This window comes from Coturnix japonica, chromosome 15 (genome assembly GCF_001577835.2).
Source record: "Coturnix japonica isolate 7356 chromosome 15, Coturnix japonica 2.1, whole genome shotgun sequence".
In the NCBI taxonomy this organism is placed as follows: Eukaryota; Metazoa; Chordata; class Aves; order Galliformes; family Phasianidae; genus Coturnix; species Coturnix japonica.
In genome coordinates, this window is record NC_029530.1 from 2513122 (window position 1) to 2540057 (window position 26936).

Below are 26936 nucleotides of genomic sequence, written 5' to 3' on the forward strand. Positions count from 1 at the left end.
ATATGGCAAAAGAAGTATTGTGCACCATGAAGGTCTCATGTTCAAAATGAGGATGAGTTTAATCCAGCTGAAATCGAGGGAAATTGTGCTAAGAGCATCACTGGGGCTGAGACTTCACCTTTAGTTTTTGCAAAGGAAATGACTGCTTCTAGTTTAATGATTTATTCTTCCCTTTAAGTTCATCCTTTGATTAGCATTAAATTCAGGTTAGAGCTTCTCTCCTTCATCTTACAGCAAGCAGTAGTGGCAGCAGCGCGTGGCTGCAGGGAGAGGTGAAAATAGCTGCCTTCAAAGGCAGACGAGGGCAGGGCTCTGTTTTCTAGACTAAACATTGGCTTCTAGACTAAACAATATGAGAATGCCAGAGTGATAAAGAACTTCAATCATGGCATTTAATTCAAATCATTAAAAGAGTGCAGAAACCTTTGGGGAAAAAAAACGGCTATTTAAAGATGATGTCTGTTTTCTCTTCCAGTTATGGATGTTTCTTAAGCCCCTGAAGCGAATAAAGCAGTAAGGACAGGAGGCTGTCCTAGCCTGCAGTGGAGTTAAAGCCTCCTGAGTGCTCCTGCTGCCATGTCCCATGAAATGAGGCCTGGGGTGAGGGAGGGTCAGGCGGAATCACAGGGGTCCTTTTATGCAATTGAATTCTTCAGAGAATTCCTATGAGATGGGAAGAAAATAACTTCCATTAAGACAGCGGAGGCAGAAGCTGAGAAAAGCTCTGACTCCAAGGAGAACCATAAAATATTAAATTGAATGGTTTCTGGTGAGTGAGTGTTGTACTGTGTCCTGCTTAATAGAATGAGCAGAGCATTGATTAGAGAAACTGAAAAAGCCAAGCATGCAGAAGTGTTTATTATTGCTGTCGGGTTTTATGCTTATCTTTCATGTGTAAGTCCTGCAAATAGAAAATATGTACAAATACTTGAAAAGGGGAATCATCAGAAGGATGAATAGGCCTTAGATTGATTATTTTGCTATTTAATAGGTTATATGAGGAATTCAGTGCTTCAAAAAAACTATTAAAATTGTATTTTGTGGAAATAGAGCTGAAAAGTTCAGATCTGTTAACAGTGTCTGTGTTGTTCATTACTGAAGCCATGAAAGCTGGTACAGAGTTTGGTGACTAAAAAGCAAAGGATTTTTGCTGGTACTGAGTAGATCCTGTAAAAAATCTGCAACACTGTTGTTGTTCAACAGTGCTGTTTGAAATGGTGAGTAAATAGGGACTCAAGGCACATGCATTCATTTTTAAGCAGATGTTTAAGGCCACTGGCTTCATGGATCTTGCACAGTGTCCTTTACAACGTGCTGTGCTGCAGGGCTCATTATTTCTATCCTGGCATTGGCTCTCTGCCCTGTGTACACGTTTAATATGGAAAGTTGAAATACGTAAATGCTGTACCTAAATGAATTTCTGCAAGAAAATCATCCATGCAGGTAATAGCACTGCTTATTCTCTGTCATGTTGATATAAAATAATTTACCATTGATACATTTGATAGACAATAAGCGTTCTGAATCATAGCTTCTCTTTATAAGCAACAGACAGTAAACTCTTCATGGGAACCTTCACGTTTTTCACTGGTAGCATATAGTATGTTGTTTATTGTATCACATATTTAAATGTGCAGTTTGCATAGACAACTGCTTACATGATCTCTGTATCTACATTTGTTTTTTGCACTATAGATAAGAAAGGAGTAACCCATCTTAGGCATCACTGAGGCTTCAGGCCTAATCTGAAATCAGAGGGACTTGTTTCTTTTCTCCCTCAAGCAAGCACTGGCTCTGCCACATCCCACCACCCCTCAGTGAGTTCTTCTGACATTTACTTCTGGCTGAAGAAAAGTCAAATTTCAATGTTTTCTCTAAATATAGCAGCCAAGAAGAATGCCCATTAGGCATTGCTCCGGGCACTGCTCTGGGCATTGCTGCTTTTTACAAGTGCACTATAAAGTCTTTTGAGAAAAGTTTCATCCTGCTCTTTCTCAAATGGGCATGGGTTTCACATAAATAAGTTTTCCCTATCAAAATTGTTTAGCAGCTTTTAGGAGTTGTGCGGTACATTAGTTGATACATACATATGTAGATCATGGTGCATTCAGGACAGCTGGAAGTTCTCATTTCCACCTTATCATTTTCACATATATTTTACATTAACCTTCAACAAGCTGAACATGTAATTTGACATATATAGATCTCATGGAATTTCACATTGCACTGTCAACAAGTTGTGTAATGTTATAAGAAATCCCTTTGGAAACATGCTTGATACAGCCACTAATTATGCCTTGTTATGCCTTGTTAGTGTCAAAATAGTTGATTTCTTTTTTTTCTTTTTTTAATTTTTGGTTGGTTGGTTTGGTTTGGTTTGTGGGTTTTTTTAGGCTTAATAGCATACTATCACCTGGCAGCTTAATCTCTGCTTTAATGAACAGCAGCAACACATTAAAATGATGGGAAAATTACTACATTAACTTCACAGAAAAAATATTAGTACAAGAAGCACATTAAATTCCTCAAGGATAGTTCAAGTGCGTGGATTTAAAGTAGATTAGTACTTGTGCTGAAATTATTTTAGGATGTTTGCTACCCTTTGTCCCAGTTTAGTTTACATGAATTATCACAGGATGTCATAGTTAGAATTATAGATTCAGTACAGATATAACAGAATCTTTGTGTTAATAAGGAGATTAGATAAAATACAAATACTCAGTTGTTAATGATTTTGGCTGGAGGTCAGCTGTAGGCTACCACCACATACCTGTATTTAAGTAGATTTATGTGGAATTTTAGCACAGTAATACTGAAAGTTTTAGAGATCTCAATTGTGACTCTGCTTTTTTAGATTAAAGGAAATTAATCTCAACATTAGAACTTCATAATAGAGGTGGTACGATAACAATTTTATCTGATACACTCTCATGTGTTCAAATGGCAATGAATGTAATGATTTTATAATGCTGTTGTTTCCATATGTATATAAGGGGACAGAAGTGCTCTTTTAGTTGCAAAATTGTCATTGTTTTCTTTTTAACCCTGTAAGACCACACTGGTCTGTTCCAAAAACACGTGCATTGGTCTAGATGTTGGATTGCTTTGGTCTGTGTTACTAAGAAGTTTGCAGGAGCTACGTACTTTACCACTGTGAGTTCTGTAAGACCAATCAGTCTCGTTGGACTGTTTCAGGTTACCCCTGCTACACAGAGCAGTTGTGCATTTGTCACAGCTGAGAGTAATGTAAAGCATCCGGGCCTATGGGTGCAATTCAAACAAGGCACTGTACGGCTGTAGGATAAAGTACTTTTTGGCTTTCCTCTCCTCCTGGCTCATCATTCACTTTAGTAGGTATATGAGCACCGGTATGTTCCCAGCATCAGTTCTTGTGACAAAAAAAACCACCTCTGAGTCTTTCAACCATTACAACCTTTGTACTGAATTTGTTATTCTCTCACAGTTCTAAAGGCCTGGAGGTAGCCTGTGAATCAAGCCATGGGATTTCATTGTTAATCTTGCATTGAGCACTATATCTTGAATTCGATTAAATCAGGTCTTTCCAAAAGTTATCACTTAGAATCTGTAGGCTTCAGAATGTGGAGGCTGGATTCCTTTCTTGGGTACTCATCCTTCATTTCCTCTCTTCTCCCTCAAAATGGCATTTTGGTTCTTTAAATTCTTGGTTATTCTTTCTCCGAGTTGATTCATACTCCTACGGTTGGGTAACTCTTCTCATTTTCTTCAGCATAAGAAGTATCCTGGTCTGATCTGGGGTCAGTGATATCGGAGGTCTGGGCTTGGATTTGGTTTGGGAATCTCTCCTAAATCTCCTTCTGCTGGGATCTTCTGGCAGCATCTGAAATTTGCAAAGCATATCAGTCTCACTTGTATCTACATCTAGTTTCACTTAGCTGTCACTGCTGCTTTCCCTCCCCGGGCACTGTCACATAGGCTGTAGCACACACACAATACTCTCCAGTGGTCTCTAATGTTCACCTCTTATACTCTTTGGCTTAGTTAATGTTATTTCTTTGGTTTCTATTTCTCAGGTGTCCTTTATAGTTTTTGAAGATGACTTTCTCTCTTGTCTCTGGAGGAAAATGACCTACAGTGTCATTCAGTGTATTCCCTCAAAGCATTCAGAACACTGTGATCCTCTATCTCAGACCTTAATCTTAATTTCTAAAACTGTGTGACACGTAGCCTGGATACAAATACATTTTTCATGGAGACCTGAATTCCTTTCTGTATTTTTTCCTTCCTTCCAGTCCATGTTTCCACACACCAAGTTATTCTTGTTTATTTTCAGATTCTCTTTATCTGAAAAAATAAAATAAATAACTAAAGGTCTGTTTTCTATCCCTTCTATCACTTAGCATGAATTTTATTCGTACTGATAACACCAGCAAATTGCCGGATGTACCTTTAACTTCTCTGCTTTGTTGATAAGACTGATATTAATCCCATCTTTCTCAGTAATCTACTGAAGTACTTACCTGCCCGAGATCATCTTTTTTATTTATTTTTGGACTCTAAATTCTATTTTATTTTTCAATATCCCTTCTATATGCTTTTCATTTCATGTTGTTCAGATGAGTCATTACTAATCTCAGGTAGGGAATGCATTTTCTGTGTCAGCAACTGAATAACAACTTTAGACCATTTCTTTTCCACAGGTGATTTTTATGATTATTATTTTAATCTTATCTATGTCTTCTTTCCTGATGTGCTTCTGGGAACTAGCAATAGTTCTGTCTGTATTTTGCATCAGAGCTCTTTTCTGGACATTTAAAAGAGCATTAAACTGGGAGTAAATTATTTGTTGCTTTTCTCTGATCCTCTTAAACTGCCAACATAGTGAGAAAGGGATTTTGTGTAAAAGACAGCTATATTCTAAATGTCTCTAAAGAAGTAATAAGCAGTTTAGTCCAAAATGAATGAAGTTGAGAAATGCTCCTGTATTACTAAATGAAATATTATATGATGGAAGACCTCATTTGAAAAGGAATTGAGTTGTAACCCCCATTCTCTCAGGAGTAGTTTAGGAGAGGCCATTTCCAGCTCATTACAGAAAAATGAGCCTTTTCCCAACCATTTTTCTCAACCTTGCAGTCATGTAAACCTTAAAAATCTGCCTGTCTTTGTCAGAAGGTGGTTTTCTGGTATTGTGAATACCTCAAAACTCCCAGAGTTCTGCAGGAGTATAAATATAAACAATATAAAACTTGGTGCAGATTTGCATGAGGTCAGTCCCTTCTCTGATTATTCCCAGATCCCAGGGCTTGTCTGCCTTTCTCATTTTGCATCAATAAGCAGCTGGTCCTGAGTAATTTTGTCTACAGGCTCCCTGCTAGACTTCGTGTCACTTCCTGAAGCGCGTGTGACAGCGCAGGTGTCTGCATCTGAACAACCATCTAAGCAGCCAGCAGTACAGAGAGGCACTGCCAGTTCATGGGTCACCTGTTGTGCTTCAAAGGTCCTTGTGAAGCTGAAATGCTCATTTCTGTTCGTTGTCTGCTAGAGAAATCAGCCTCCGTTTCAGATGCTGATTTCTGAATGGCAGGTACTTAAATTCAGGTAGGTGCTGCCATACCCTGTTTTGGAAGAGGATTCAGCTGCAGCAGAATAAGAGTATTCTTATGGGATTTTTCAGGAATCCCTGCTGAAGTTCAAACTCCTACTCCATATCAGAATATAGACACTCGGTATTTCCTCAGCTAAGTACACACTGCTTGCCAAATACTGACCAGTAGTAAGTAAATGTCTTGAGCATACAAGGCTATCACACCTTTATTAATTTAGCTTCCTTGTGTTTGCAGTTGTCAGTCTTTTCTCCTTTCTGTGCAAAATATCTTGCATATGATGGCATTGAGTCAGTCACAGACTAATAACTGAATTAAAACTTCAGCCATCTTTCTTGAGTTTTATTTTTTGTGATGTAGCAGAGCAGTATCCACAGAGCAGTGCCTATAAGAGCTTCAAGCTTCAGAGTAGCACAGTTCATAATGGATAAAACTGCTCTTTTAATGTTAAAAGTAGTTTTAGAATGTGTTCAAAGGATGGAAATAATGGAAAGTACTAATTATACTGATTAAACAACAGTTAAATGAAATGCATAAAAAGCTGAATCAAAGCCTGGAAGTACAAGAAATGAAACTTAGGGGAACTTCCCATCTGTTTCTTTCTCCTGGAGCCCACAGAGTGGAGTTTCATGTTTTTTCTGGTGTAGCTGCATGTTAGTAATAAGAGCACACCGGATTCATGAGTAGTGCAAACAAATTTGAAGCCAAAAGAAACATTCCTCAAAAGAATGGAAAATTGCGTGTTAAGTCTGATAATTTTCTTCCCCCAAGGCAAGTGCTACGGAATAGCTGAAATTATATTTTAAATGTTTTTCTTTATAATACAAACCAGTTTACTTATATTATAGATAAGGGCTCAATTCTGTGTCTAGCACTGTGTTAGCAGCGAAGCAGTTCCTCATACCTGGGGGCTCTGTCTGCCATCTGCGTGGATCTTGTGCCAGATTTCAACATCTGTCTTGGGGGTGGCCATCAGCAAAAACCCCCATTCAAAAACATCATCAGGTTACCTGGGGGCTTTCCCTCAGTTCCCATGAGCAGAACTTCTCACTTGCACAAGAATTATCTATTATTTACCACCTGGTATTCTCAGAACTGGGATTTCTAATATTGCCATCCTATAGCTTAGAAGCCAGGTTTGCTTCTGCTATTGAAATCAAGAGAATTACAGTGCATCCTGGTGAAAACAACTGGGGTAAACAGGAGAAAAAGCAATTACTAAAAATGAACGGGCAAAGCTGCTGTTAAAATGTAAAGGACAAACAGCCTTTATCACTCTGTCTGAGTCTGCTGGCAAATCAGCTGCCATAGTTCAAAGCTCTTGTTGATGAAGAAGTGTTTGTTAGGATTTATGGCTGCTAAAGCGTCAGCTTCCTCCTGTCTTCAAGTTAATACACGATAAGAACAGAATTGTTATAGAAATACGTAACAGTTTGCTTTCAGTTTTCATTAAATTTGGCAAAATAAGGTCAGAAGAGCAGTATTTGAAGTTGCCTTAGGGATTTTTCATACTTTTTCAGACAAACTGCTGCCAAAAATATAAAGGACACTATGAGATGCAAAATTGTCATGACTTTAATTGCTCTAAAATCAGCCTGGTACTCTGTAAGAAATGCGAAAATTTTCTGTTGACAAGTTTGGAAAAGGAACTGACCCATTATTTACTCAGTAAAATGATTTGATGTGATTGTGATCCACAGAGCTGGTTTCTAGAAGATGCTGAATGAGACTTAAGGTGGAAAATAAATAAATAAATGAATAAATAAAAGGGCAGGTAAATGTTGAATGTTGACATGGAGGTGTTAAGGATGTCAAATAGTAGTTTCTGTATTCTTGTCTCCAAATTAACTTATAATAGGCATTGGGTTACTTGGTTTGTTTCTTCTAAACAGCAGATGGTCAAAATGCCATTAATAGCACCGGCACAGATGAACCAAGTACCACTTCTGGTTAGTTTGGCTTGTTGCTGAACATCATATAGGAAAGGCTTTAAAATTTCTGGTTTTAAGTCTTAGCAAAGAACAATTTTTTTTCTCTGTTTTAAATCTGCTGCGCTGTAATTATATGAGGCAACTCATTTTTACCATCACCTACGGGCAGAAGCTATAAACTGCCACTTCCTCCAGTACAGCTGTCTGGTTCACTAAATACATCTTTGGGACTCGTTTGCATTAGTTACCAAGAGATAATGTGCAGCAGCGAATGGGGGGTTATGCTTTGTAATGGTCTTTGTCAGCTCTGTGTTCCTAATGTTCTTCTGTTGTTAAGGAAGGAGTGCAGACTCAATGCCGTGCAGGAGACCTGAAGGTTAAGGTCAAGTAGCAGAGACATCCTCTGGCCTCCTCCATGGTATCCTGAAACAGCCTGATGCTGTAGCAGAATTTCAGCCAAGTTTCTCTTTTAAGGCCCCAGAGCTACTTTTCAGAGTTCTGTCAGTGTTTGGTAGTGTACTCTGGGAACTTATGGGAGAGAGTAAAGTGCACACTATTAATGTTTGTAGTTATCAAAGAAGTAGAAGGAGCCAAAGGGGTCTGCATTTACATAATTTCAGAATGTTTAATGTGGAACACCATGTTTTCAAATGAAACATTTGAAAAATAAATGAATACTGCCCTGAGAGACAAGGCATTTTAGAGAGAAAAAGAAAGAAATGATACTCACCCCTTCAATGAGCAGAGCAGCTTTGTCCCCGAGATGTGTCTGCCAGCTGTCACAGCCCTGCACAGAGGTCAGGGATGACATACCATGGCTCAGCTGGCCTTCAAAGCAAAGGGGTCAGAGGAACACATTGGTGTGTATAAGCAGATCTTGACAGTGCACGTCCCACTGCTATTCAACAAGTTGCGCACATTGTGCAAGATAATTTGCGTGGTTGTGATTTCAGGTTTCTTAGGTTTGCAGTAATACATAGAAGGGCATTTTACTGCACACCGAAATCTTGAATTGTTTTTCCTGGCTGGTCTACAAAAAAACAGGGCAGCGTGAATTTGCCGTAACAAGAAAACTCATTAGCTTCCAATAGGGGCTCTCTTACTGAGCACTTGGCATGCTCTTGTGTGCAGGCAGGAAGGACTGCAGAGTAACTGCTTTGTTTATTGTACACTGATTTCCCAAGTTAAAAAAAATTGTGTTCCACTGAATAACATCTTTCGGATTGATGTAAGGTTTGTTGCAGTACAGGTTGGTTGGGGTTTTCTATGGCACAAATCAGATTGAGTGCGAACTAAAGGCTTTGTCTTCCCAGTTTTTAATGGAATGGAAGCAATATAAGAGTGTAGTAAAGTTATATATGTATGATAAGTGAATATAAATGATGTCTCTCATTGTGTAACATGCTCCAGATTTCTTCCATTGTATTTGCAGTGAAGAAAAGCAAAGCAAAGGGAGAAAGTACTGAATTTTAAAATATCATTAAAAAATGTGAATCTCAAAGGGCTTTGTATGAGGTTTTCAATGTATGCAGGGTATTTTTACTGTTCAGTGCTCTTGTCTAGTGAATTGTTACAAACCATATTGATAAGAAAAACCCATCTGGTCCTGTGGGAGCAGCTATCTCTAGCTGCTTTAGCCCATCATTATAGCACTTTTGGCTTTATCAGGCAGTATTCACTCTGTTCTTGTTGTTTCTTGTTATGCATTCCTGTTGCATGTATAATTATTTTATACATCAAAGCTTGTTCTAATTTCTACATTCTGCATCTCATCCTAAACAGTTAAATTTCCTTTATCTCACAATCATTTACTGAATGTGTCTGTCAGAAATACCTCTTGCCCACAGTGCATATAGTTTCAAAGTCATGATCCAGATGTGAAAAGGGCAATCTATCTGCTACCAACTCGGTACTGTTCTGTGGTTTATCAAAAAGGAAGGGGTTGTTTTGCAACAAATGGTGTTGGGATAGATGATTGAAGTCACTAATTGGAGCCTGTGCTTTTACTCTAAGTAGATATATCAAAGACTAAATAGACATGAAAGCTGAATTCACCTCTCACCTTTGCAAATGAGCTATCTTAGTTGGGCTTGGAGCATGTTGTATAATCAGTGAGGAGCAGCCTCTTCTGATACTCCCAACGTTGTTCCCATTTGTCATGAAACAGAGGTCGTTAGTTTCTGTGACTCTCACTTTGACCTCAGTATTAAATTTTCTTCAAGGGAAACAAAAGCACTGATTAGTGAGGTCTGCCGATGTTTGCAGGGCTACAGGTGCCTTCCTTGACTAGAGGCTAAACTAGATTTTTGGAAAATCTAAGTTTCCATTTTGAAGGTGGGGCAGTGGGAGAGACAATTACAGGTAATTGAAGGGGGGAGAACAAAAATGACAGATCTCCAATATAAATATATTGTCTTTTTATCCAACAGAAATGGTTTGGGGAGCTTTATTTCCCCCCAGCTGGATAGTGCTGGACAAAGCTTACAAGGCTCATATTCTGGCAATATCAAAGTAACTTCTTTTTTCCATGTCAAACAAAATGCAGGAATAAAATTTTGCTACTTACATTGTAATGTGAAGCTGAGTGTTTAGTATCATGGTATTCATTGTTATATTAGCTTCCAGACAGGGAAGTTTGCTGCCAAATATACATCCCGTGTTCTAGTAAGCCCTTTCCTATCTTGCTTCAGCATCCATCTTTGCATATCTCTGTTCTGTGCATATCTCTGTATCCTCTCCCTCTTCTCCATCCAAATGCTGACATCTGGCAAGAAAATATTATGCTCTGCTTTGAAAGCTTTTGAAACCATTCTCCTTTTCCAGCACTAAGTATTGAACTTTTCAGTGCCAGGAAGCTTTGTTGGCATTTCAGCCATATCTGCCTCTGGAATCACAGTCAGCAAACTGTGCCTGTGGTTTAATTTCATCTCTGTTTGTATTTCTTTAGCCATACTGGTCTCCAAGTATAGAGGGTACCACAGATGCAAATAGGTTAATTATATTTTAAAACATAATATATATGTTTAACTCCTCATAAAATCAGAGATACAAAAGAATTTATGCTTTGCATTTGGGGATGATTCATCTGAGAATAATATTCCTTCCTGTTTCGCAGTCTGTAGAAAAGTGTGTTCTTCAATATCGATAAAATAAAATAAATTTTATTACACTATAATTGCAGATGGAGAGACAGAGGGGAACCCTTATAACTGTGAGAATTAGATTTGAAAGAGAAACAGTGTTAGACTGATAACTAAAAGAACATCGCTTAGATAACACGATAATGTTCTTTGTAGAAAGCTCTGATCAGATCAGCCTGGAACTTACTGAATAACTCCTTTTTTGATTATAGCCCTTGGCAAATTGTCTGAAAGTATGCTTTGAATTGTATATAGATTTAGTTGCTAATCACAGTAGTTAAAGCAATTTTCGTGATCTAGCACACTGCAAACCTTCATCTACCATCAGATTTTATTTCTTGCTCAGATCATCTGCCTTATGTGAGCTGAATACAGATTTTCACGAAGCCTCTAGAGTTCTTTAAGAGAAGGTATGTTCGCCTGTAGGTGAGTCTACAAGCAGGAGAGATGAGTTCACTGAGGTGTTAGCATGGATACAACTTGACCTCTGTGTATGTTTATGATCTTTAGCTGAAAGCTGATGAGAACATTGCACCAGAGCAGCTTTGGTGTTCATTTAGGTGGGAAGATTTCAGGCAGTTCAAAGGGCTGGTTAGCCACTTAGTTCCCCGTGAAGCAGCAGTCTCTGGCTTTGCTTACACAGAACAGGAACAGATTTAATATTCAAAAGAATCTAACTACACTATTATAAGATCGTCCATTCAGCTATTGGCACCACTTTAGATACAGTGGTCTAAACTGAACAGATAATCCACAAAATACTGCTTTCTTAGTATGTGACTTCAGTTAATTGGCACACTGAGGTGAGGAGAAGCAAAAAATAAAGCAATGAAATTAAAGAAATGACTTAGAACAAACACATCAGCTGGCAAGGATAGCTGCTGTGAGCCATGTGATCTCTTCTAGGTGGATGTTCTGTAATTGAGGATGAGAGAACCAGCAAAGGGATGAAGGGCTTACTGGAAGGTTTCTGCTCCAACATTTGGGGATCTTAACAGTCAAACATCCAACTCTTAACCTTACTGAATAAGAAATCCCATCAGAAAAGCACAACATGGGCCTACAAACTCCTTTATGTGAACTGGATGCCTGAGTCTCTGATCTGCAGTAGCTTTTATTTTTCATTACGTTGCAAAGATTACCAGCAGCCATCTAATAATCAGATCAGTGCCCTGCCAATTTCCCATATCTGCACAGCATCATTATGTGTTTATCCTGCGTTGTCTGTGATCACTGAGCAGCTGAGCAACCAGAAGTGTTCTTATTCTAGAATTGACATTTTTGAAGTTTCAGACATGACTGCATATACCTTAGATATGAAAACTGATCCATTTTATAGGAGAGGAAGTATTATTTCAGCAGCAACAGAACTGTTTGTTCCAGAGTTGAATTTGATTCAAAACTTCACGGAGTTTAAACAAGATTTAAACACGCCATAAGTATGCTATACATGGCCACAAAGTAATTTCTGCTGCTTCCTGGGAGCTGGAAGGCAATGGATTTCTCCAAGGCAAGTTAAAGATGGAGAAGCAACATCTCTGATGGGATTATAGCTACTCGGAATTGCAGGTAGTCATCACTGTTGTATATTTACCTTGGATCCAAATAGTCTCGTTCCCAAGGCATACATACCATCTCAAGAACAGCAGTCTTACATCTGTAATTTAACCTTTCCCTTATTTCTCCTGTCTGAGCTCTCACCATTTCCTGGGGAATTGGTTTTATCGTGTTTCCAGCCCTTCACTAATGCATCATTCTTCTGTTCTGAAAGCCCTGTATCTGGTTAAGCTCATACTGAGCGAAATGAAATAATAGAGGCGATGACATACCAATTAGATCACTAAAGAAATCACAGTCCATTGCCATTTCCAGGAACATGTAGTACTTCTGCGAGACAATACTATTATTACCTTGCCTTTGGAAGTGCTTGGGTTCTGATAACCGTCAGCTCATCCTGACCAAAAAGACCATAAAAATGTGGCTGCAATGGAGATTTCCCTCATCTCGGTAAATCTGTCTCCCCTAGTGCCCATTTTTGCAGTAGTGAGGGTTCTAATGAGGTGCTCTTGGTTTATTAGTTTTATCTGGGAGGTTGGTTGTTGTAGGTTTTGGTTATGCAGATCAATGGACAATAAAAGTGATTTTGACTTAAATGAGATTTCTTATCTTTTTGCGAGGATACAAAGAGAATAATGAGAATATATTGACTGTTATTGTTTTAAAGATTCAAATGCAAATGCGAAAATCCAACTGCAGCAAAATCTATGTGTAACAGCCTACCTATAGCTGTGTGCAACAATGTAGAAACATAATGCATTAAAAGATTGCTGCTACCTTACAACTTCCCCTACCCCCTCCGTATTGTGATAAATTCCTTTGTGCAAGAAAGAAATAAGATTTCCATAAGCTTCTGGCTGATTTAGGAATCCAAGTCATATCATTTAAGTGTCAGGGGGCCAAAGCCACATGACTTTGATTTCAAATACATCTTTTGAAAGCAGAAGTCAGACTGCAGTTGCTTTTGGAACGTTTTTCTAGGTATCCATTTGCATTTCAGGAGTAAAGTAGGTTTTCACGTCTGTGCCTATGCGATTTAAACTTTAAGGCCCATTCAGTGCCTTTTACTCCTTGGCTTCCAGCTGCCTAGTCACGTATGAAAGTGGGATTTAACTGTTCAAATCCTTTAGACTTTGGGATGCTTAGTGCAATGGCATGAAAACAATTGAACTGGCTGCCTAAAGATACAGCTAAGTACCCAGCAGTATATCCTGAAGTGCCAACACAGGTTAGGCTTCAATTCAGTTTAAGCAAAAATCACAAAAGTATCCATGCTGTTTATTGAATGGAGGCTAATTACTATATAGAGATAGTGATCCAACACCTTTTATCCTTCTGCAAATGGAGAGTGATTCTCTGCTTGTGTATTCTGAAAGGTGTGCATAACTGCAGGAAAGTACCTATAGAAAATATAATCAGGCCAAAGAAGAAATGCTCTGCCTTGGGCTTTATGACAGCTCCTGCACTCCGGAGAAGTCCAGGGCCACTGTCTGATAATGCCACCTATTCATGTCTCATATCAAAGGCATGAAGAGACTGGCCCTTAATGTTCTTTGTAAGTAAAACGCTGAGCAGCTTGCAGTGGTTGTGAGCAGATAATGCTCTATTCTGCACACTCTACTCCAGCCTTATCTGCCCTGCTTTAGCAGTTAAAAGAGTCAAAGCCAGCAAGTACTCCAACACAGCATGTTGTTGATAATAGCCTTGATTGCTCATACCTACCTGAGAGAAGGGTCTCTAGCCACAATGTCAGAAGCGTGGCAGCTGGCTACTCTTTGCCCAGGTAATAAATGGATTTTATATTGTTCTGTTAATGTTTGGCTGTTTGTAGTGTTCTGCTTTTATTCTAAAGGCTTTTATAGATCTGAGAGGGACATTCGCTTGACTTTTCAATTCTAGACTGCATTTTCGCACACTTGTGTTTTGGAGTATAACAGCCTTCAGCTCTTTCCCGTCTTCTTTTGTTTGGAACATCAATAAAAAGCAGGGGCTAATTGAACAAGCTGGAAGAACTCTGCTGCTACTGTAACACTGCATCCCATGGATCCCTCGGGCCTTTTGGAGTGCCTGGAAGGAGGGTTGTCTTTACTGTTGCATTACAATAGAACTTTAAGGCACTAAGCAGGAATCTGGATCTGGAGTACTATGTGGATTGTACATATAGAGTGAGCTCTTCCCTTCCCTTCAAAATGTCCTGCATTAGGCAAGTCTCTGGCACATTTGTTTCACAGCACCTTCCTTGGATAATGTGACCGAGGTGTTTTCCTCCAGTTTACCCTCGAAATAGAAATGAATTTTCTTCATGATGAAATGCAATGTAAGGAAGAAGATACACTTCAGAGAATATACCTTGCTGCAAATGATTCTTTTTTTCACCTCATTGCCTGGAAATATCCCTAATGTATTCATTAGAGAGTGGATGGATCAGTGTGACGCAGAGCCAGAATGTGATTCACACCAGGAGATATGAAAATACAATACTGAGATACAGAAAGAAATTCTTTTCAAGTATGGAATGGAAATAATCCAAATATACAGTCTCTATGCTTGCTTTCCACAAATATTTTTCTTTCTCACATTTCCATTTGGAAATTGCATTATTTTTTAAAATTTTTTATTTTTTAAGCTAAATGGCACATGCTATGAACTGATGTCTCACTAAGTAATGACTTGCTCTGAACTTCTTGTGGGTGGCCAGAGAACCACAAATGTATCCTGAGATGGGTCATGAGAACAAAAGCTTATCACGTTCCTTATTTGAATTCAGCAGAGAGCCCTGGTTGCAGTGCGTCTCTGCAAAAGAAAAACCAGAGTAGATTTCATGTTCTCTAGATGTGCTCAGTATCATTACTCTGTATCTGATGCTGATTTTGTGTAAATGCTCCTTCAAAAATAATCATTTTAAAGGCTATGATACTCTACAAGACTAGCATTGGGTCCTTCTACCATTTCTATGACTATTAAAACTGAGCCGTGATGGAACAGCTTCTGTTGTTTCACTGTAGCATTCTAATTGACTACAAAATTTTCAGTACCATCCCCAAAAAGGCTGTCTTGTTTTTCTATCCTAAAAGAATTAAGTTCACGGTCTGTGATAGTCTTATAGACTAGTAGATAAATAGAGTTGCATTAACTTCATAAAAAAAACATGTAAGGTCTAACTTGAAAAATTCAGCATGAAGTGATTCCCTCATTTGTCAGGCGAGCTTCTGTCAAGTTCATTACTCATCTTTGATTAAATATTTTCTAATGATCTCTACCTGAATGAGAGGCAGAGAGAAGGCAGTCACAAATCACTTCTTGAACAGTTTCTGACAGGGATGTGTGTGACTCATTCATGTTCAGCTGGATGTAACTTCTTAATTCTTCCTCTTAACTGTATGGAAACCGATGTTATCAGTAACAAATGTAGGGAGTAAGGGAAATTTCTACTGCACTATAGCTGGAAGTTATTAGACTACTATTCCAAAATTCAGGCATAAATACTGCCATAATATTTGTGTGTCTAATATTAATATGTGTCTAATATTAAGCACTTTGCTCAGCTCTGGTCTGTGTTGGGTAGCATGTGCTTGTATCATCACTGCAGGATCTGAAGGATTCATGCTTCACCAAACAGTAGGAGTAGGAAGAGAAGGAAGAGAAGGACATCAACTTCCTCAACTCATCCACTGAATTTGTGCTTCACCAAAAATGTTGGAAGTGAGGGAAAAATATGTTTTCTTTCTCAGCCACTTTTTGCTTCTTCTTTCTCTCTTTTATCTACTTTCCCTCATAAGGTTGAGTGTAAACGTCACCTTTTCTGTCAGAGAACTGGGCTGCTCTGAGCAAGATAACAAGACATTTTTTCTCCCACCTTCCCTGTATAAAAGAACATTTCTTATTCTATTTGCTTTGTTGCCAACTCTTATCTGTAATTTGGATCAGAAGCCAGAACATCTTTTTTTTTCTGGGAACACTGAATAATGTAACGACTGGTAGATCGTGGAGAAATTTTTCCTCATTTTTCTTTTATTCTTATTGTTTTGCTTCTTTGTTCCTATTTTTAAAAAAGCAGAAACAAAGGCCTTTTATCCTCTTCATTTCTATCTGATATGTTTTAACATGCTGTCTTTCCCTTCTTTACCAAAAATTAGTGCCTTTTTCAGTGGAACTAGCATGAGTCAAGGCCTTACTTGACTTACCTTACTGCTGTTAGTGGTAAAAATTGGTCATTTTCTGCTGGCCCAGAGAACTAATGTGAGATCAGGGAGGTCGGAGTCACTGGCAGAAGCTGGAGACAAATGGGTGCAACCAGAGGTAGTTGGCTGGGCCAAGTCACTAATTAGAAGATTCTTTTCATGTAGTTTATGCGAGAGGAGCTTTGCACCTTCAGTAAGGAAGCTCTTTATTTCTCTTGATAACGAACACAACTGTTAATAAGAAGATCAGTTTTAAGAGCTGTACCAGTTTGGATTGCCATGGAGACCACTGGAGCAGTGCAGGACTGGGGGCAGCCCCCATGGCCTTGCTGATGTCTGAGCACATTCTGTGACTGGGATGAAAATACAGCAAATTACAGCTTGCATATCTGAGGAAGGGTAAACCCAGATGTCGTGAATCTCAGGTCAAAATCAATGATTTTCTGCTTCAAATAAATCCTTTCTTTACAGTACCCTTGCAGACTATAAAATAGAGATTAAAATCAGTCTGGAGAGAACCTTAGGAAGCATCCAAGCACAGCCTGCCTCAAGTCAGGCTCCATCCCCACAGCACTCTGCTGCATTCTCAGTGATAAAGAAGAATACAACCTTCATTATAGGACTCCAGACAGCCTTCCTTTGCATATCCCCATTATATGCCACTTTCTTTGCTGCTGCTTTTAAAAGGCTTTAGAAACTTCTGGGGCAACGTATACTTTTTGCAATATGAATTATATTTAGAGGTCTGTCTTGAGACAAGTTCTAATAAATTCAGATCAGCTTGTGTCCTTCATCTGTCTGTGTGAGAAAATAGATCTTCCATAGAAATATCTTCAAGAGCTCCAGCATCCAACATAACATAAGCAAAATTCAACAAATCAAAGCAACATCAGGCTGTGTTCAACTGCTGACCAAAAAGTAGGGCCAGCCCAGAAGGCGCTAGTGAGAGCACAATGGCTCCTGCCTTCACTTGGTTTTGAAACCAATCCTAACCAGGGAGCAGAGAAGGGAGGTATGAAGGTGAACCAAAGCCCTCACAGGGCTGCAGGGTGAGCTGTGGCTGTAGAGGCATCAGCAGGATGCAGGCAGGCCCTCGGCTTTCATTTAGTTGAGGCCAAAGCACTGCCCAATCTCAGAGGCTCACAAAGAGGGTGTTTTCAGAGTTCTCGGCCAGGTATGCATCCCTGCAAATGAGCATTTACAAATAAACCTTTTACCACCTGGGCTTTACAGATAGCCTCAAATTTCACATTACCTCAGTCTCCCCAGCCAGGCACAGCTGTGTCAGATGAGAGTGGCAGATGCAAATCTTACAGCAAAAAGAGCAGAATGTAGGCACTGCAGAAATGAACATTTACAGTATCTGATGTAAGTGCTGGCAAGTGCAAGTAAGAAATGCCTGAGGAGTTAAATAAACTGGAGAGATATTTATGGGAAGAGAAGTAAGTAGCAAAAAAAATGAAGGAGGAAACTAGACTTGTGAACGTATTTGATTACCATAAACAGACACCAGCTGCCTCACACGTCCTAGACAAATACAGTTTGAGTTGTGATTAATTTTGTTGTATAAAACCAACCATCTGCCAGAAAAGAAAGATGCAGAAGGTATAAGTGGTCATAGCATGTCCTCTTCCTTGTACCAGTCCCAGTATTAGTACTGCAAAAAGCAGCAGAGACCATGTAGGAAATAAATGCCTATGATTTATGACATCTGTGCTGGCTTCATGTCAGTGGATAACATCAGGATAGTTTTGGGAATGACTACACAAGTGACCAAATAAATAGGTCAGTGGAGTTCTTAAAGCATTACAGGAGGTGCTTTGTAATGTGATGTACTTCAAAAAGAATCCTAGTTGTCAAATGGTTGAGATAACTGGAATTTAGGAGTTTTAAATGCATTTAGTTTAAAATGTCACAAAATAGAATAGAAATACAGTTCAAACTCAAAATACAATGTGGAATAAAAAACATGTTTTTGAGTAATGGTTTGATTGGAAGTTTAAGTTTCAAATTGCTTTAAACTGGATACTGTCGATATGGTTAAAACAAGGGATAGAGCTCTGATCCAGCCCCTGTCTCTGCAGAAGAACCACACAGATTTGGCAGAGTAACTGATGCAGCTAAGAGGAACATCAAACACAACACACCTTTCAGCTTCTCTTTCTACAAAGCTTCCTGGCTCTCAAACATCTGTCGAGCTGTTAGGTCATTCTTTAGTGGCACTCACCCCTGAAGGTTGCTTAAACAAGAATATTTTAACATGGTTTACAACCTTATTGGCACAATGTGACCCAGTTTACAGTTTTTTAAAACTTTTTGAGTTGTCTGAAGACAAGGAGGACATCTCTGCTAGACTGAGATAGATGGAAATGAAATAGCTGCTGAAACAGCAGCAGAGTGATGAGAGAGCACTTGTATTGATTGAGACAAAAGCAGGAAGGGCTTGAATTTACAGACAGTACATTGTGTTGCTTTAGCAAAATGCTGTGTGTGAGAATTTTATTATTTTCTAGTATGAATAAGCTGAAGGAATAACAGTGGTTTTGGCCTTGGCAGCAGGTGACCACTCCTGTGATTTATGGGAGTGCCTTATTAAACAGAACAGGAAATACTGCTGCTTCTGGCCTCCCGATGGCCAGCATTCTCAGTAGGAACACATGCACATTGGCACACCCCCTGCATCCCACCAGTTCTGCATGGACTGAAATCAGATATTTTTGGCTAAATTCTCCCATGCTGGCAACAAGGGAGAGCTGGAAGGTGTGTTTATGTAGTACGTATGTGTACAATAATATAAGTTTGATTTCAAGAGTTCCTTTGATTTCAGCCACCTTGGATTCAAAGATAAATTACCACCAAAGTGGCTGTCTTGAAGTCATGGCACAAATATTACCCTTTGCCATGCACTGAAATCCTCCTAGGTGGCTACTGTGATCCAGATAAGCTCTGCTCTTAACATGGCAGAGCACAGTGTGAGTTATTTTATTTTGCTGAACAAATGTATCTTGTATTGAGTGTCTGAGGCAGGCAATTCAGTAGGTGTAAACAATAACTGATTTTGACAGAAGTGCTTCGTACACTGGAGACACTTGAGACAAGCATTGCGCTGCCTTCACATGTACCAGCTACACTGTAGAACAGAATGTAGAAATCCAGATATGTGGGACCCTGGGTGATTCCTGCTCCCCTACTGGAAAAGAAGAAAAGGCTGCATTGCTTCACTGGTGTGGCTTTTTGTATGTGACAGATGCACTGAGTGACTTTTCCTGTGATTATTCATTTTCCTTAATGGGTCTAAGAGAGGAATTTCCTTGACAGCCCTGTGGAAAGAAGCAGCAAGTACACTGTGACACATAGGAGGTGAAGAACATGTAACATAGCCCGGCTTTGCAGCTGTGCGGTGCTGAGATGCTGTGCTCTCCCTTGCAAAACATAAGCAATGCAGACTCCTAACCACTGTGGGGCAATCTGTATTTTTAATTGGGGAAGAGACTCTCCTAAAGATGCTTAACTTGGAGACTGCTTGAAGAGACATGCAGGGCCCAACACAGCCTGCATTATCCACTGGAAACAAAGCAGAGAGAGAAAGCTTCATTGCCTTTGCTATAGGGAAGGTAGCCGGCCTGAAACTGCTCTAAGGCAATTGTCCTCAGCAAATTAGCAGCTGGTCAAGGAAAGCGTTTACTAAAGATACACTGAATAGTGCCTAAAAGCCACCCTTATGACTCTGTGTTTCTGCCATGTGTCAGCACCTGGTGAATACACTGGTGTCACTGTTACATTTAGTGCTGTAATCATCCTTGACAAGATGAAATATGGTCTCTGAATTCCAGGAACATATGGGATTATTGAGAAAGAAAATTGTGTGAACAAGGGCAATTATAGCAGTAACTAACCATGGCATAGACTGCACCGAGTCATCCAAGCATAACATAGATATAATGAAAATATTTTTAAAGGCAAACATTACATAAACCAGTGCTAAAATTATCTAATTTACTATTCTGACACAAGTGATAAATGTAAAAGGAAAAAAACATATATCTCTATTTCACAGAGAATGTTCCTTTCTGTATTTCTTGCTACATGACTTGGATGTTTACAAAGGAAACGAGGTTCTTTGTAAGGGGTATTAAAATGTGGTGAAACACGTTTCCCATCTGAATTCCAATCTATAGTTTTTCTGGATAAAGTTGATCTTGTTATTCAACACCACAAAATTCCCCTTCAATCTGACTTTTCATCCACACCCCAACACATCTACACGGCAGCCATTAACATTTATTGATGCCTGCTGGATGTTTGTGGACATCAAATGGTGGATGTGAGCACAGTGAGGTGGTGGGTGGTGAAACACTGTGAAACAGTGGGTCACCTCCACTGGTGCAGATATTTAGGAGCACAGCATGCAAACTCTTGTGCATTGCTGGTGAAAATACACAACCAATGGTGGTGACTGTGTTAAAAATAGTAGCTGAGTATTTGCTCTATCAAATAGTGTTATTGTGTTCTCAGAATATGTTGTCATTTCCATGGGAATAAATAGGAGGTGTTACTTTTGATGTGACCAGCGTTGTAAGTGCTCTGCTTGTCAACTGTGAGTTACAAAGCACTTAACGAAGAGGACAGTATAATTATTTTCATTTCCCTGATGGAATAAACACATAGTCAGGACAAGCTACTTGCTGAAGGTCATGCAGTGGGGTACGAGCAGAACAGTGAAAAAAAAATAAATGTTTTTTTCTGAAATTGTGTCCTTTCTAACTGTGCCTGTGCTCCCAGATATCCAAAACATGGGGAACTGACAGTTGCCACAGCTACTTGGCTGCAGAATGCAAAATGTCATGGGAAGTTAACTGTGGCGTGTGCCCCCTCTGCTGTACAGCAAATTGTGCACCCAGTCACAGAAAATAATCACAGAAAAGAAGATGCTGGTGTGATGGTGGGAGGAGACTTCAGGAAGTCTCATCTTTTGCATGTATGTGAATGCATACAACCATGTACGCACATACATACACACATATATAGACAAAGTGTGTGCATTCACGCTCTGTGTATCTCTGTTATATTCAGAGATCTGATAGAATGAGAAGTTTTTCCTTTGAGACAGAATTTGATACTCTGTTGCCTCTGTTTTCTTGTCCACAAATGTCATTTTTTCAACTAGGCTTTGATGCCGACCAGATTGCTGGAATAACTGGAACAGAAGAAATACTAAGCATCAGATGCTTCAGAAATCTTCCTTAAAGGGGAGGGTACGCCTGTGCTTGGTACATCCCATAGGTGTAAACTGTAATGCAGAAATATTGTCTGCACATTATCTATGCCATGGTAGCCCACTTGATTCACATAGTAGGGGAGATCTCACGAGTTGAGATCTGCTTGCTTGAGCATAACATTAGCAGTCATAGGAACCATAATTTTATACTGTTGTTTATAATCCATGTCAAAAAGAATAATTTGAACATATACAAAATTATTTTAGGAAATTAAGATTTCTTATTTATCTGAGAAAAAAAAAGAAAAAACAACACAACAAAACTAAATTATTTTCCTACTTACTGGCAAAGTCATTCCTATTACATTACACATTTTAAAACTCACATCTCATTCAATTAAGATTTCATACCATTGACAAAATGATGCTGTCCTGAAAAAAAATATTGCAAAAGCCACAGTATACATGCCATAAATAAACTGCAGGATTTCCAGGCTTCAAAGACTGAGGACAGAAAGAGACTGTTTAAAGATTCATTTGTACATTTCTTATTCAGTACATTTGCTGCATTCACTAACAACAAATACATTGAATCAAACAAAAAGAACAGATTTAAATGGCAATGGAAAATGTTTGTGTTTTTTTTTCTCATCAGTCTATCAAAAACATAAGAAACCCCAGCCCCAAACTAACATAAATACCATGTTCTACCTCCTAACCTCATGTGACATAAACAAGACGTATACTGCTTCATCACAAGTCATGTTCAAACGTTAATGCACAGGTTATCCTCGGTGGATCTCAGTAGATATAATAATGCTCCCTTAAAATCTTACACATTTATAGCACATTTTGTAGTACAAAACAAAGAACATTTGCATGTTCTTCTTTTCTATAAACAATTTTAAAATCTGGTATATACCTGGATGGAACCCATCCTTGTATCACTGTCACTTGGTACTGTCATTTGTATGTCATGTGTTGTTTTCTGTTGGATCTTGGGCAGCGATATGGGTGGCCAATATACAGTCAGCCAGAAAGGAGGAAATGCATTCAGTGAAAACTGTGTAGAAGGAATAAGTAAGTCTTCAAAAATAAGATTAAAAAAAAAATCTTTGTTACACTACAATGAATGGAAGTTATGAAGGAAGGTTTAAATTGTTACCCATGATCACAGTGTTAAAACAAACAGACAAAAAAACAAACTATACACATGCTCCAGTATCAAAAAATATGCTTAAATACGATGTCTGCACACAAAATAGACACTTTGAACTCTGCTATCACAGTACAGTTACAGTCTTCTCCATACATTCTGAGGGCTCGTTCTACTGTATCTTTTGGGGCAAACCAAATGAACGAACATAAAAACCATAACATTCTCAGACCAAGAAGAGTAGGTATATTTGTACAGCTGAAAGACAGTCCAACTTATAAAAAACTAAGAAGAAGCTATACACAAATGCTGAAAGAAGGACACAGCCATTTAGACGTTTAGCTTTTACTGACCCTCTCTAGCTGTCAAAAACTTGAGTTTATTTACCAACTGGCAATGCAAGATTAGAAGCCTATAATTTTATGTACATACGTGTCACTTTCTGCTCTGTTCTAGCTGCAGAAATTCAGAGTAGGTCTGGAGAAACCAAGATAATTTCTGTAGACTGTTTTGATTTGTAGCCACAGACAGACATGGGTGAACTGTGGGCTTTCAGTTTGGTGACCATACCAAACCTTGGTAAGGATAGAGAGGAAGCAGAGGGGATGGAAAAGCGCGAACCAAACTGAAATAATTCATTTTCTCTTAGTGCAGGCAGGAAACATGGAGAAAGCTTGTTTTGGATCAATAACAAATGAAATGTATCAATGCTTTCTAAAACTTCAACTCCTTTGCTTTTGGATGAAACTTTTCACTAAATTCAGTCCTAATTGATGAATGCTTCTTGTTCCTAAAGTTCAGTCGATTTATTATTATTTTTTTTTTTTTTCACAGCTTTACTGTGCAATAAACAATTTCTACCCTGCAAATAACAGTGCAAATATCTTTTCTCTTTGAAATCACAGGCAGACATCTTGCTAGATTCACTGGGACCAGATGTCCTCCTTTTGTGGAGGTTTGGTAGCCAGGTGTCTTGCAGAGACACTCAGGACAAGGAGATATGGCACACAGCCACTCTGTGTTGGACTCTCAGCATCACCAAAGACTGCTTTTGGGGACTTGGGCTGCTGAGTAAATCCTCGACCACTATCATGCGTATTTAGGGACTCTGACCATCTCTGGGGCTTATAGCCTGCTTTACCCCAGCTGGAAGGTTGCATCATTGGCACAGCCCGGATTGCACCCCTTATACTCCAGAGGTCACTTTGGTGAATATACAGAACACTAGGCTAAAAGAAAAGTGCACTATTTTTTCCCCTTAAAGATTCTTCATAGCAGTACTAAAGCAGAAGTTATTAGGTGTTGAGCAGAGTTTAAAACCACAGAACACTCAGAGGAGACCTATTTAAAAGTTGCCTGTAGGTAACAATACACAGACTTATTTGTAGTCTGGCTGTCTTCACAGTATACCATTGTGTAACGTTTTTGTGGTTGCAGTTCAGAATCCCAGTCTGACAAGTAAAAGGAGAAGCATAAGTCACAGCGCCAGGCTTTGGTTTCCAAAAGCTACAATTAATGCATTTGCAGAACGCAGTTGATGGACAGTTGTTGATTGCATCCAAAGCTTCAGACAAAGCAATACAAATACTTTGTACTGCAGATGGTGTGGACTGCTATAGGACAACCGTAGCCATTTCTGCCTTCTATAGATATGTTGTAAACAGCAATATCTAAAATACTAATAGCTTCATGTATAGAAGTATTACATGTAACATGTGCTGTTTATTTGTATAGAGACATATGTGCCGCTCAGCTTTGCTAATTCTACACACATATCTGGGAGCTGAGTAGCCTGGATTTGCTTCTCCCTCAAGTCTCGGTTCCTTTGTAGCATTTAAATTAATCACCACACTGTGGATTTTGAATGTTTCACTTCAATAACTGGATTTGGTAAGGCATTAAGTGTAAACAAAGTGTGTACAGCAAGACTGGAATAGCCTCATTACAATGTCACAATGGGAAACATTTCATTTTAGAGCATAAAAATCCATCTTTCCCAAGGTACGCTGACTTTCCTCTGTTCTGGGATCTGGAGAGATTCAGATGGCAATAAAACTTTTTGCATACCTGGTGCTTTCATCAGCGCTGACAAAGCCATCCAGTGTATATTTGTGCTATTTACTTACACCAATAAGGCTAACAGGCAAGTGGTAGAATGTGGTACAGTTTTGAAGACAAACAGAATAGGGCTATTTAGTCAAGAAAACAATATGGCAATTTCCAATCTAATAGTCAGTGATTAAAAAAGCAGTTTTCTACTGGCATTAACAGTGAGAAAATACTGGTGGACATTGTGTCAGAGGTCCTGAATGTATGGCTTGGTTTTCACTGAGGATCTGGCACTGCTGTCAGACTGCTGATAAATCAATGCGGTTGGCTGAATTGGTGCTTTTATCCCAGGTGTTCAGCTTTGTGGGGGTTGTGCCTGGCCTGTTCCCACTCATCTAGAAAAAATAACAGTGAAAGTAGATTTATTTATTGTGCTAAACCACTCTTGTCTGATGAAATAAAAGCTTGAAAGGGTCTATTTACATTACACCGTTGTCACAGAATCTTGAAAGCATATTCCATAAAGGATTTTTAACAGTTATTGCCAGAATCTACGCTGATTGGCAGTGATTGCTTAATAATACCTATCACTTCAGAAAGTCTGGCTCTTTATAAAGACTAATATATTTTGCCTCAAGGCAATCTAAGCAAAGCTGGAAAAGCATACACAGGCATTGATTTATTTAAGAGTTTGTTTCTCAGACTTAGAAGAAAAGTATCCTATCAAAAAGGCGTAGTCATAAGGCAGATACATTGCCAAAATGCCACTTGAATGCAGAATGTGAAGTTCATTACAAGTGATGGAAATGGTCTCGTTGAACCACACTCTGGAGTTGGTAATTCCTGCTTACTTTCACGTGGTAGTTTACCAGGAAGTAGATTTCTGTCCTTTGCTTTCAAAATATGTACCATAGCTGCAATATAATACTTGCTGATTCCACCTCTGTTCACTGTGCACTGTTAGGTATCCACACACCTTTTTGTGTCCCGTTCTTTCAACAGAATGTGATGTAGAACCCTTTCAAGTACAATAGGGAAAAGAAAGGACAAATACTCACGATGTCGGAATTGAAGGGCTTTACATTGATGTTGCGAGTTGAGCTACTGGTGAGGGACCACACCTTCGTTTTGTGCTTAAAAGCAGCTCTGACCTGTGGGAGGAAAAAGTGGTGTCAGACAGAAGATTTATTTTGAACAAAGTTGTGTGTATTTTCTCAGGTGCCGCTTATGATTACATCCTCATTAACCTTCCCTCACATTAATGTTGCTAACAACTACATTATGTACTAAAAACAACAGTCTGCTCCTACGCTTTTATTTACACTTATTTTATTTTTCAAGTACTCACAGATTAAATACAGAACATTTTATAACCTCATTATGTCTCATTTCTCTGGCAGTATTTTCATGCTATCTGGGTTATCCCAGCCTCCCAGATGTCCAAACTATTACTCTTCATCTTGTATGAATGGAAAAATATGTAAGCATACATTCTTTGTATTTGCAGTCCTTGTAGGAAGGAGCACCTTTGGACAGGCTCTCCCTGGTGATCTTGCAGCCCTGATGGTAAACAGACACCTTGAAGATATAAGCCAGCTGCCAGCCTGCCCTTCTCTGTGCTGCTTGTGCATTTGTTGTCATTGAGCACAGGGAACGGAGCTCAGTGTTTTACGCAGCTGCTTGGAAATATCTGTAGATTTTTGCTTTACAGTGTCTGAGTTTTTCTTCTGTGGTAAGAAGGAAACCATTCTCACAGTTTAGCTGAAGTATTTTAGGGATGCACAGCATACAGCAAAGCCAATAGCACCTGCTCTCCAAGAGTGCCAGTTCACATTTGCTGTACATAAACTATTTTTTGAGTATTCAGATCCTGAAGTGTTACTGACCTTCATTTCTCATTGGCTTTCTGGAAAAATGCCCATGATTCAAATATTTGTATTTGATATAAGAAGTGATACTTGACGGAAGGAAAAAGGCTTTCTAAGTGTGGGGTAAAACAGGATGAGGAAGTATTTTACTTCCTTGCCTTTAGCCTGCCTGCTTAACTTCATTTGATTGCAATGAAGATAAAGAATTTCACAGTCACTCTTGACTCTGTGAACTGACTGTAGAAAAAATC

The 26936-nt window shown here is 39.0% G+C and overlaps 1 protein-coding gene and 2 long non-coding RNA genes across 5 annotated transcripts in view; 1 reads left to right on the top strand and 2 right to left on the bottom strand.

Annotated features, from left to right (window-relative positions):
- LOC116654112 overlaps positions 1-26936 on the top strand; it is a 163576-nt gene that overhangs the window by 100888 nt on the left and 35752 nt on the right. The window lies entirely within an intron of this gene.
- LOC107321097 lies at positions 839-8593 on the bottom strand. The gene is made up of 2 exons (XR_001558460.2): positions 8247-8593; positions 839-3859 (listed from the first exon to the last, which is right to left on the bottom strand). It is a non-coding gene; the product is annotated as an uncharacterized LOC107321097 (long non-coding RNA).
- Positions 21812-26936, bottom strand: part of ADGRD1 (adhesion G protein-coupled receptor D1) — a 115639-nt gene continuing 110514 nt past the window's right edge. For all 3 annotated transcript variants that reach the window (XM_015878381.2, XM_015878382.2, XM_015878385.2), the window contains 2 exons: positions 25876-25968; positions 21812-25212 (listed from right to left, as the gene is read on the bottom strand). In XM_015878381.2, the coding sequence (XP_015733867.1) occupies positions 25117-25212; positions 25876-25968 (189 nt within the window). In that variant the 3' untranslated portion in view covers positions 21812-25116. The remainder of the gene's footprint in view (positions 25213-25875; positions 25969-26936) is intronic.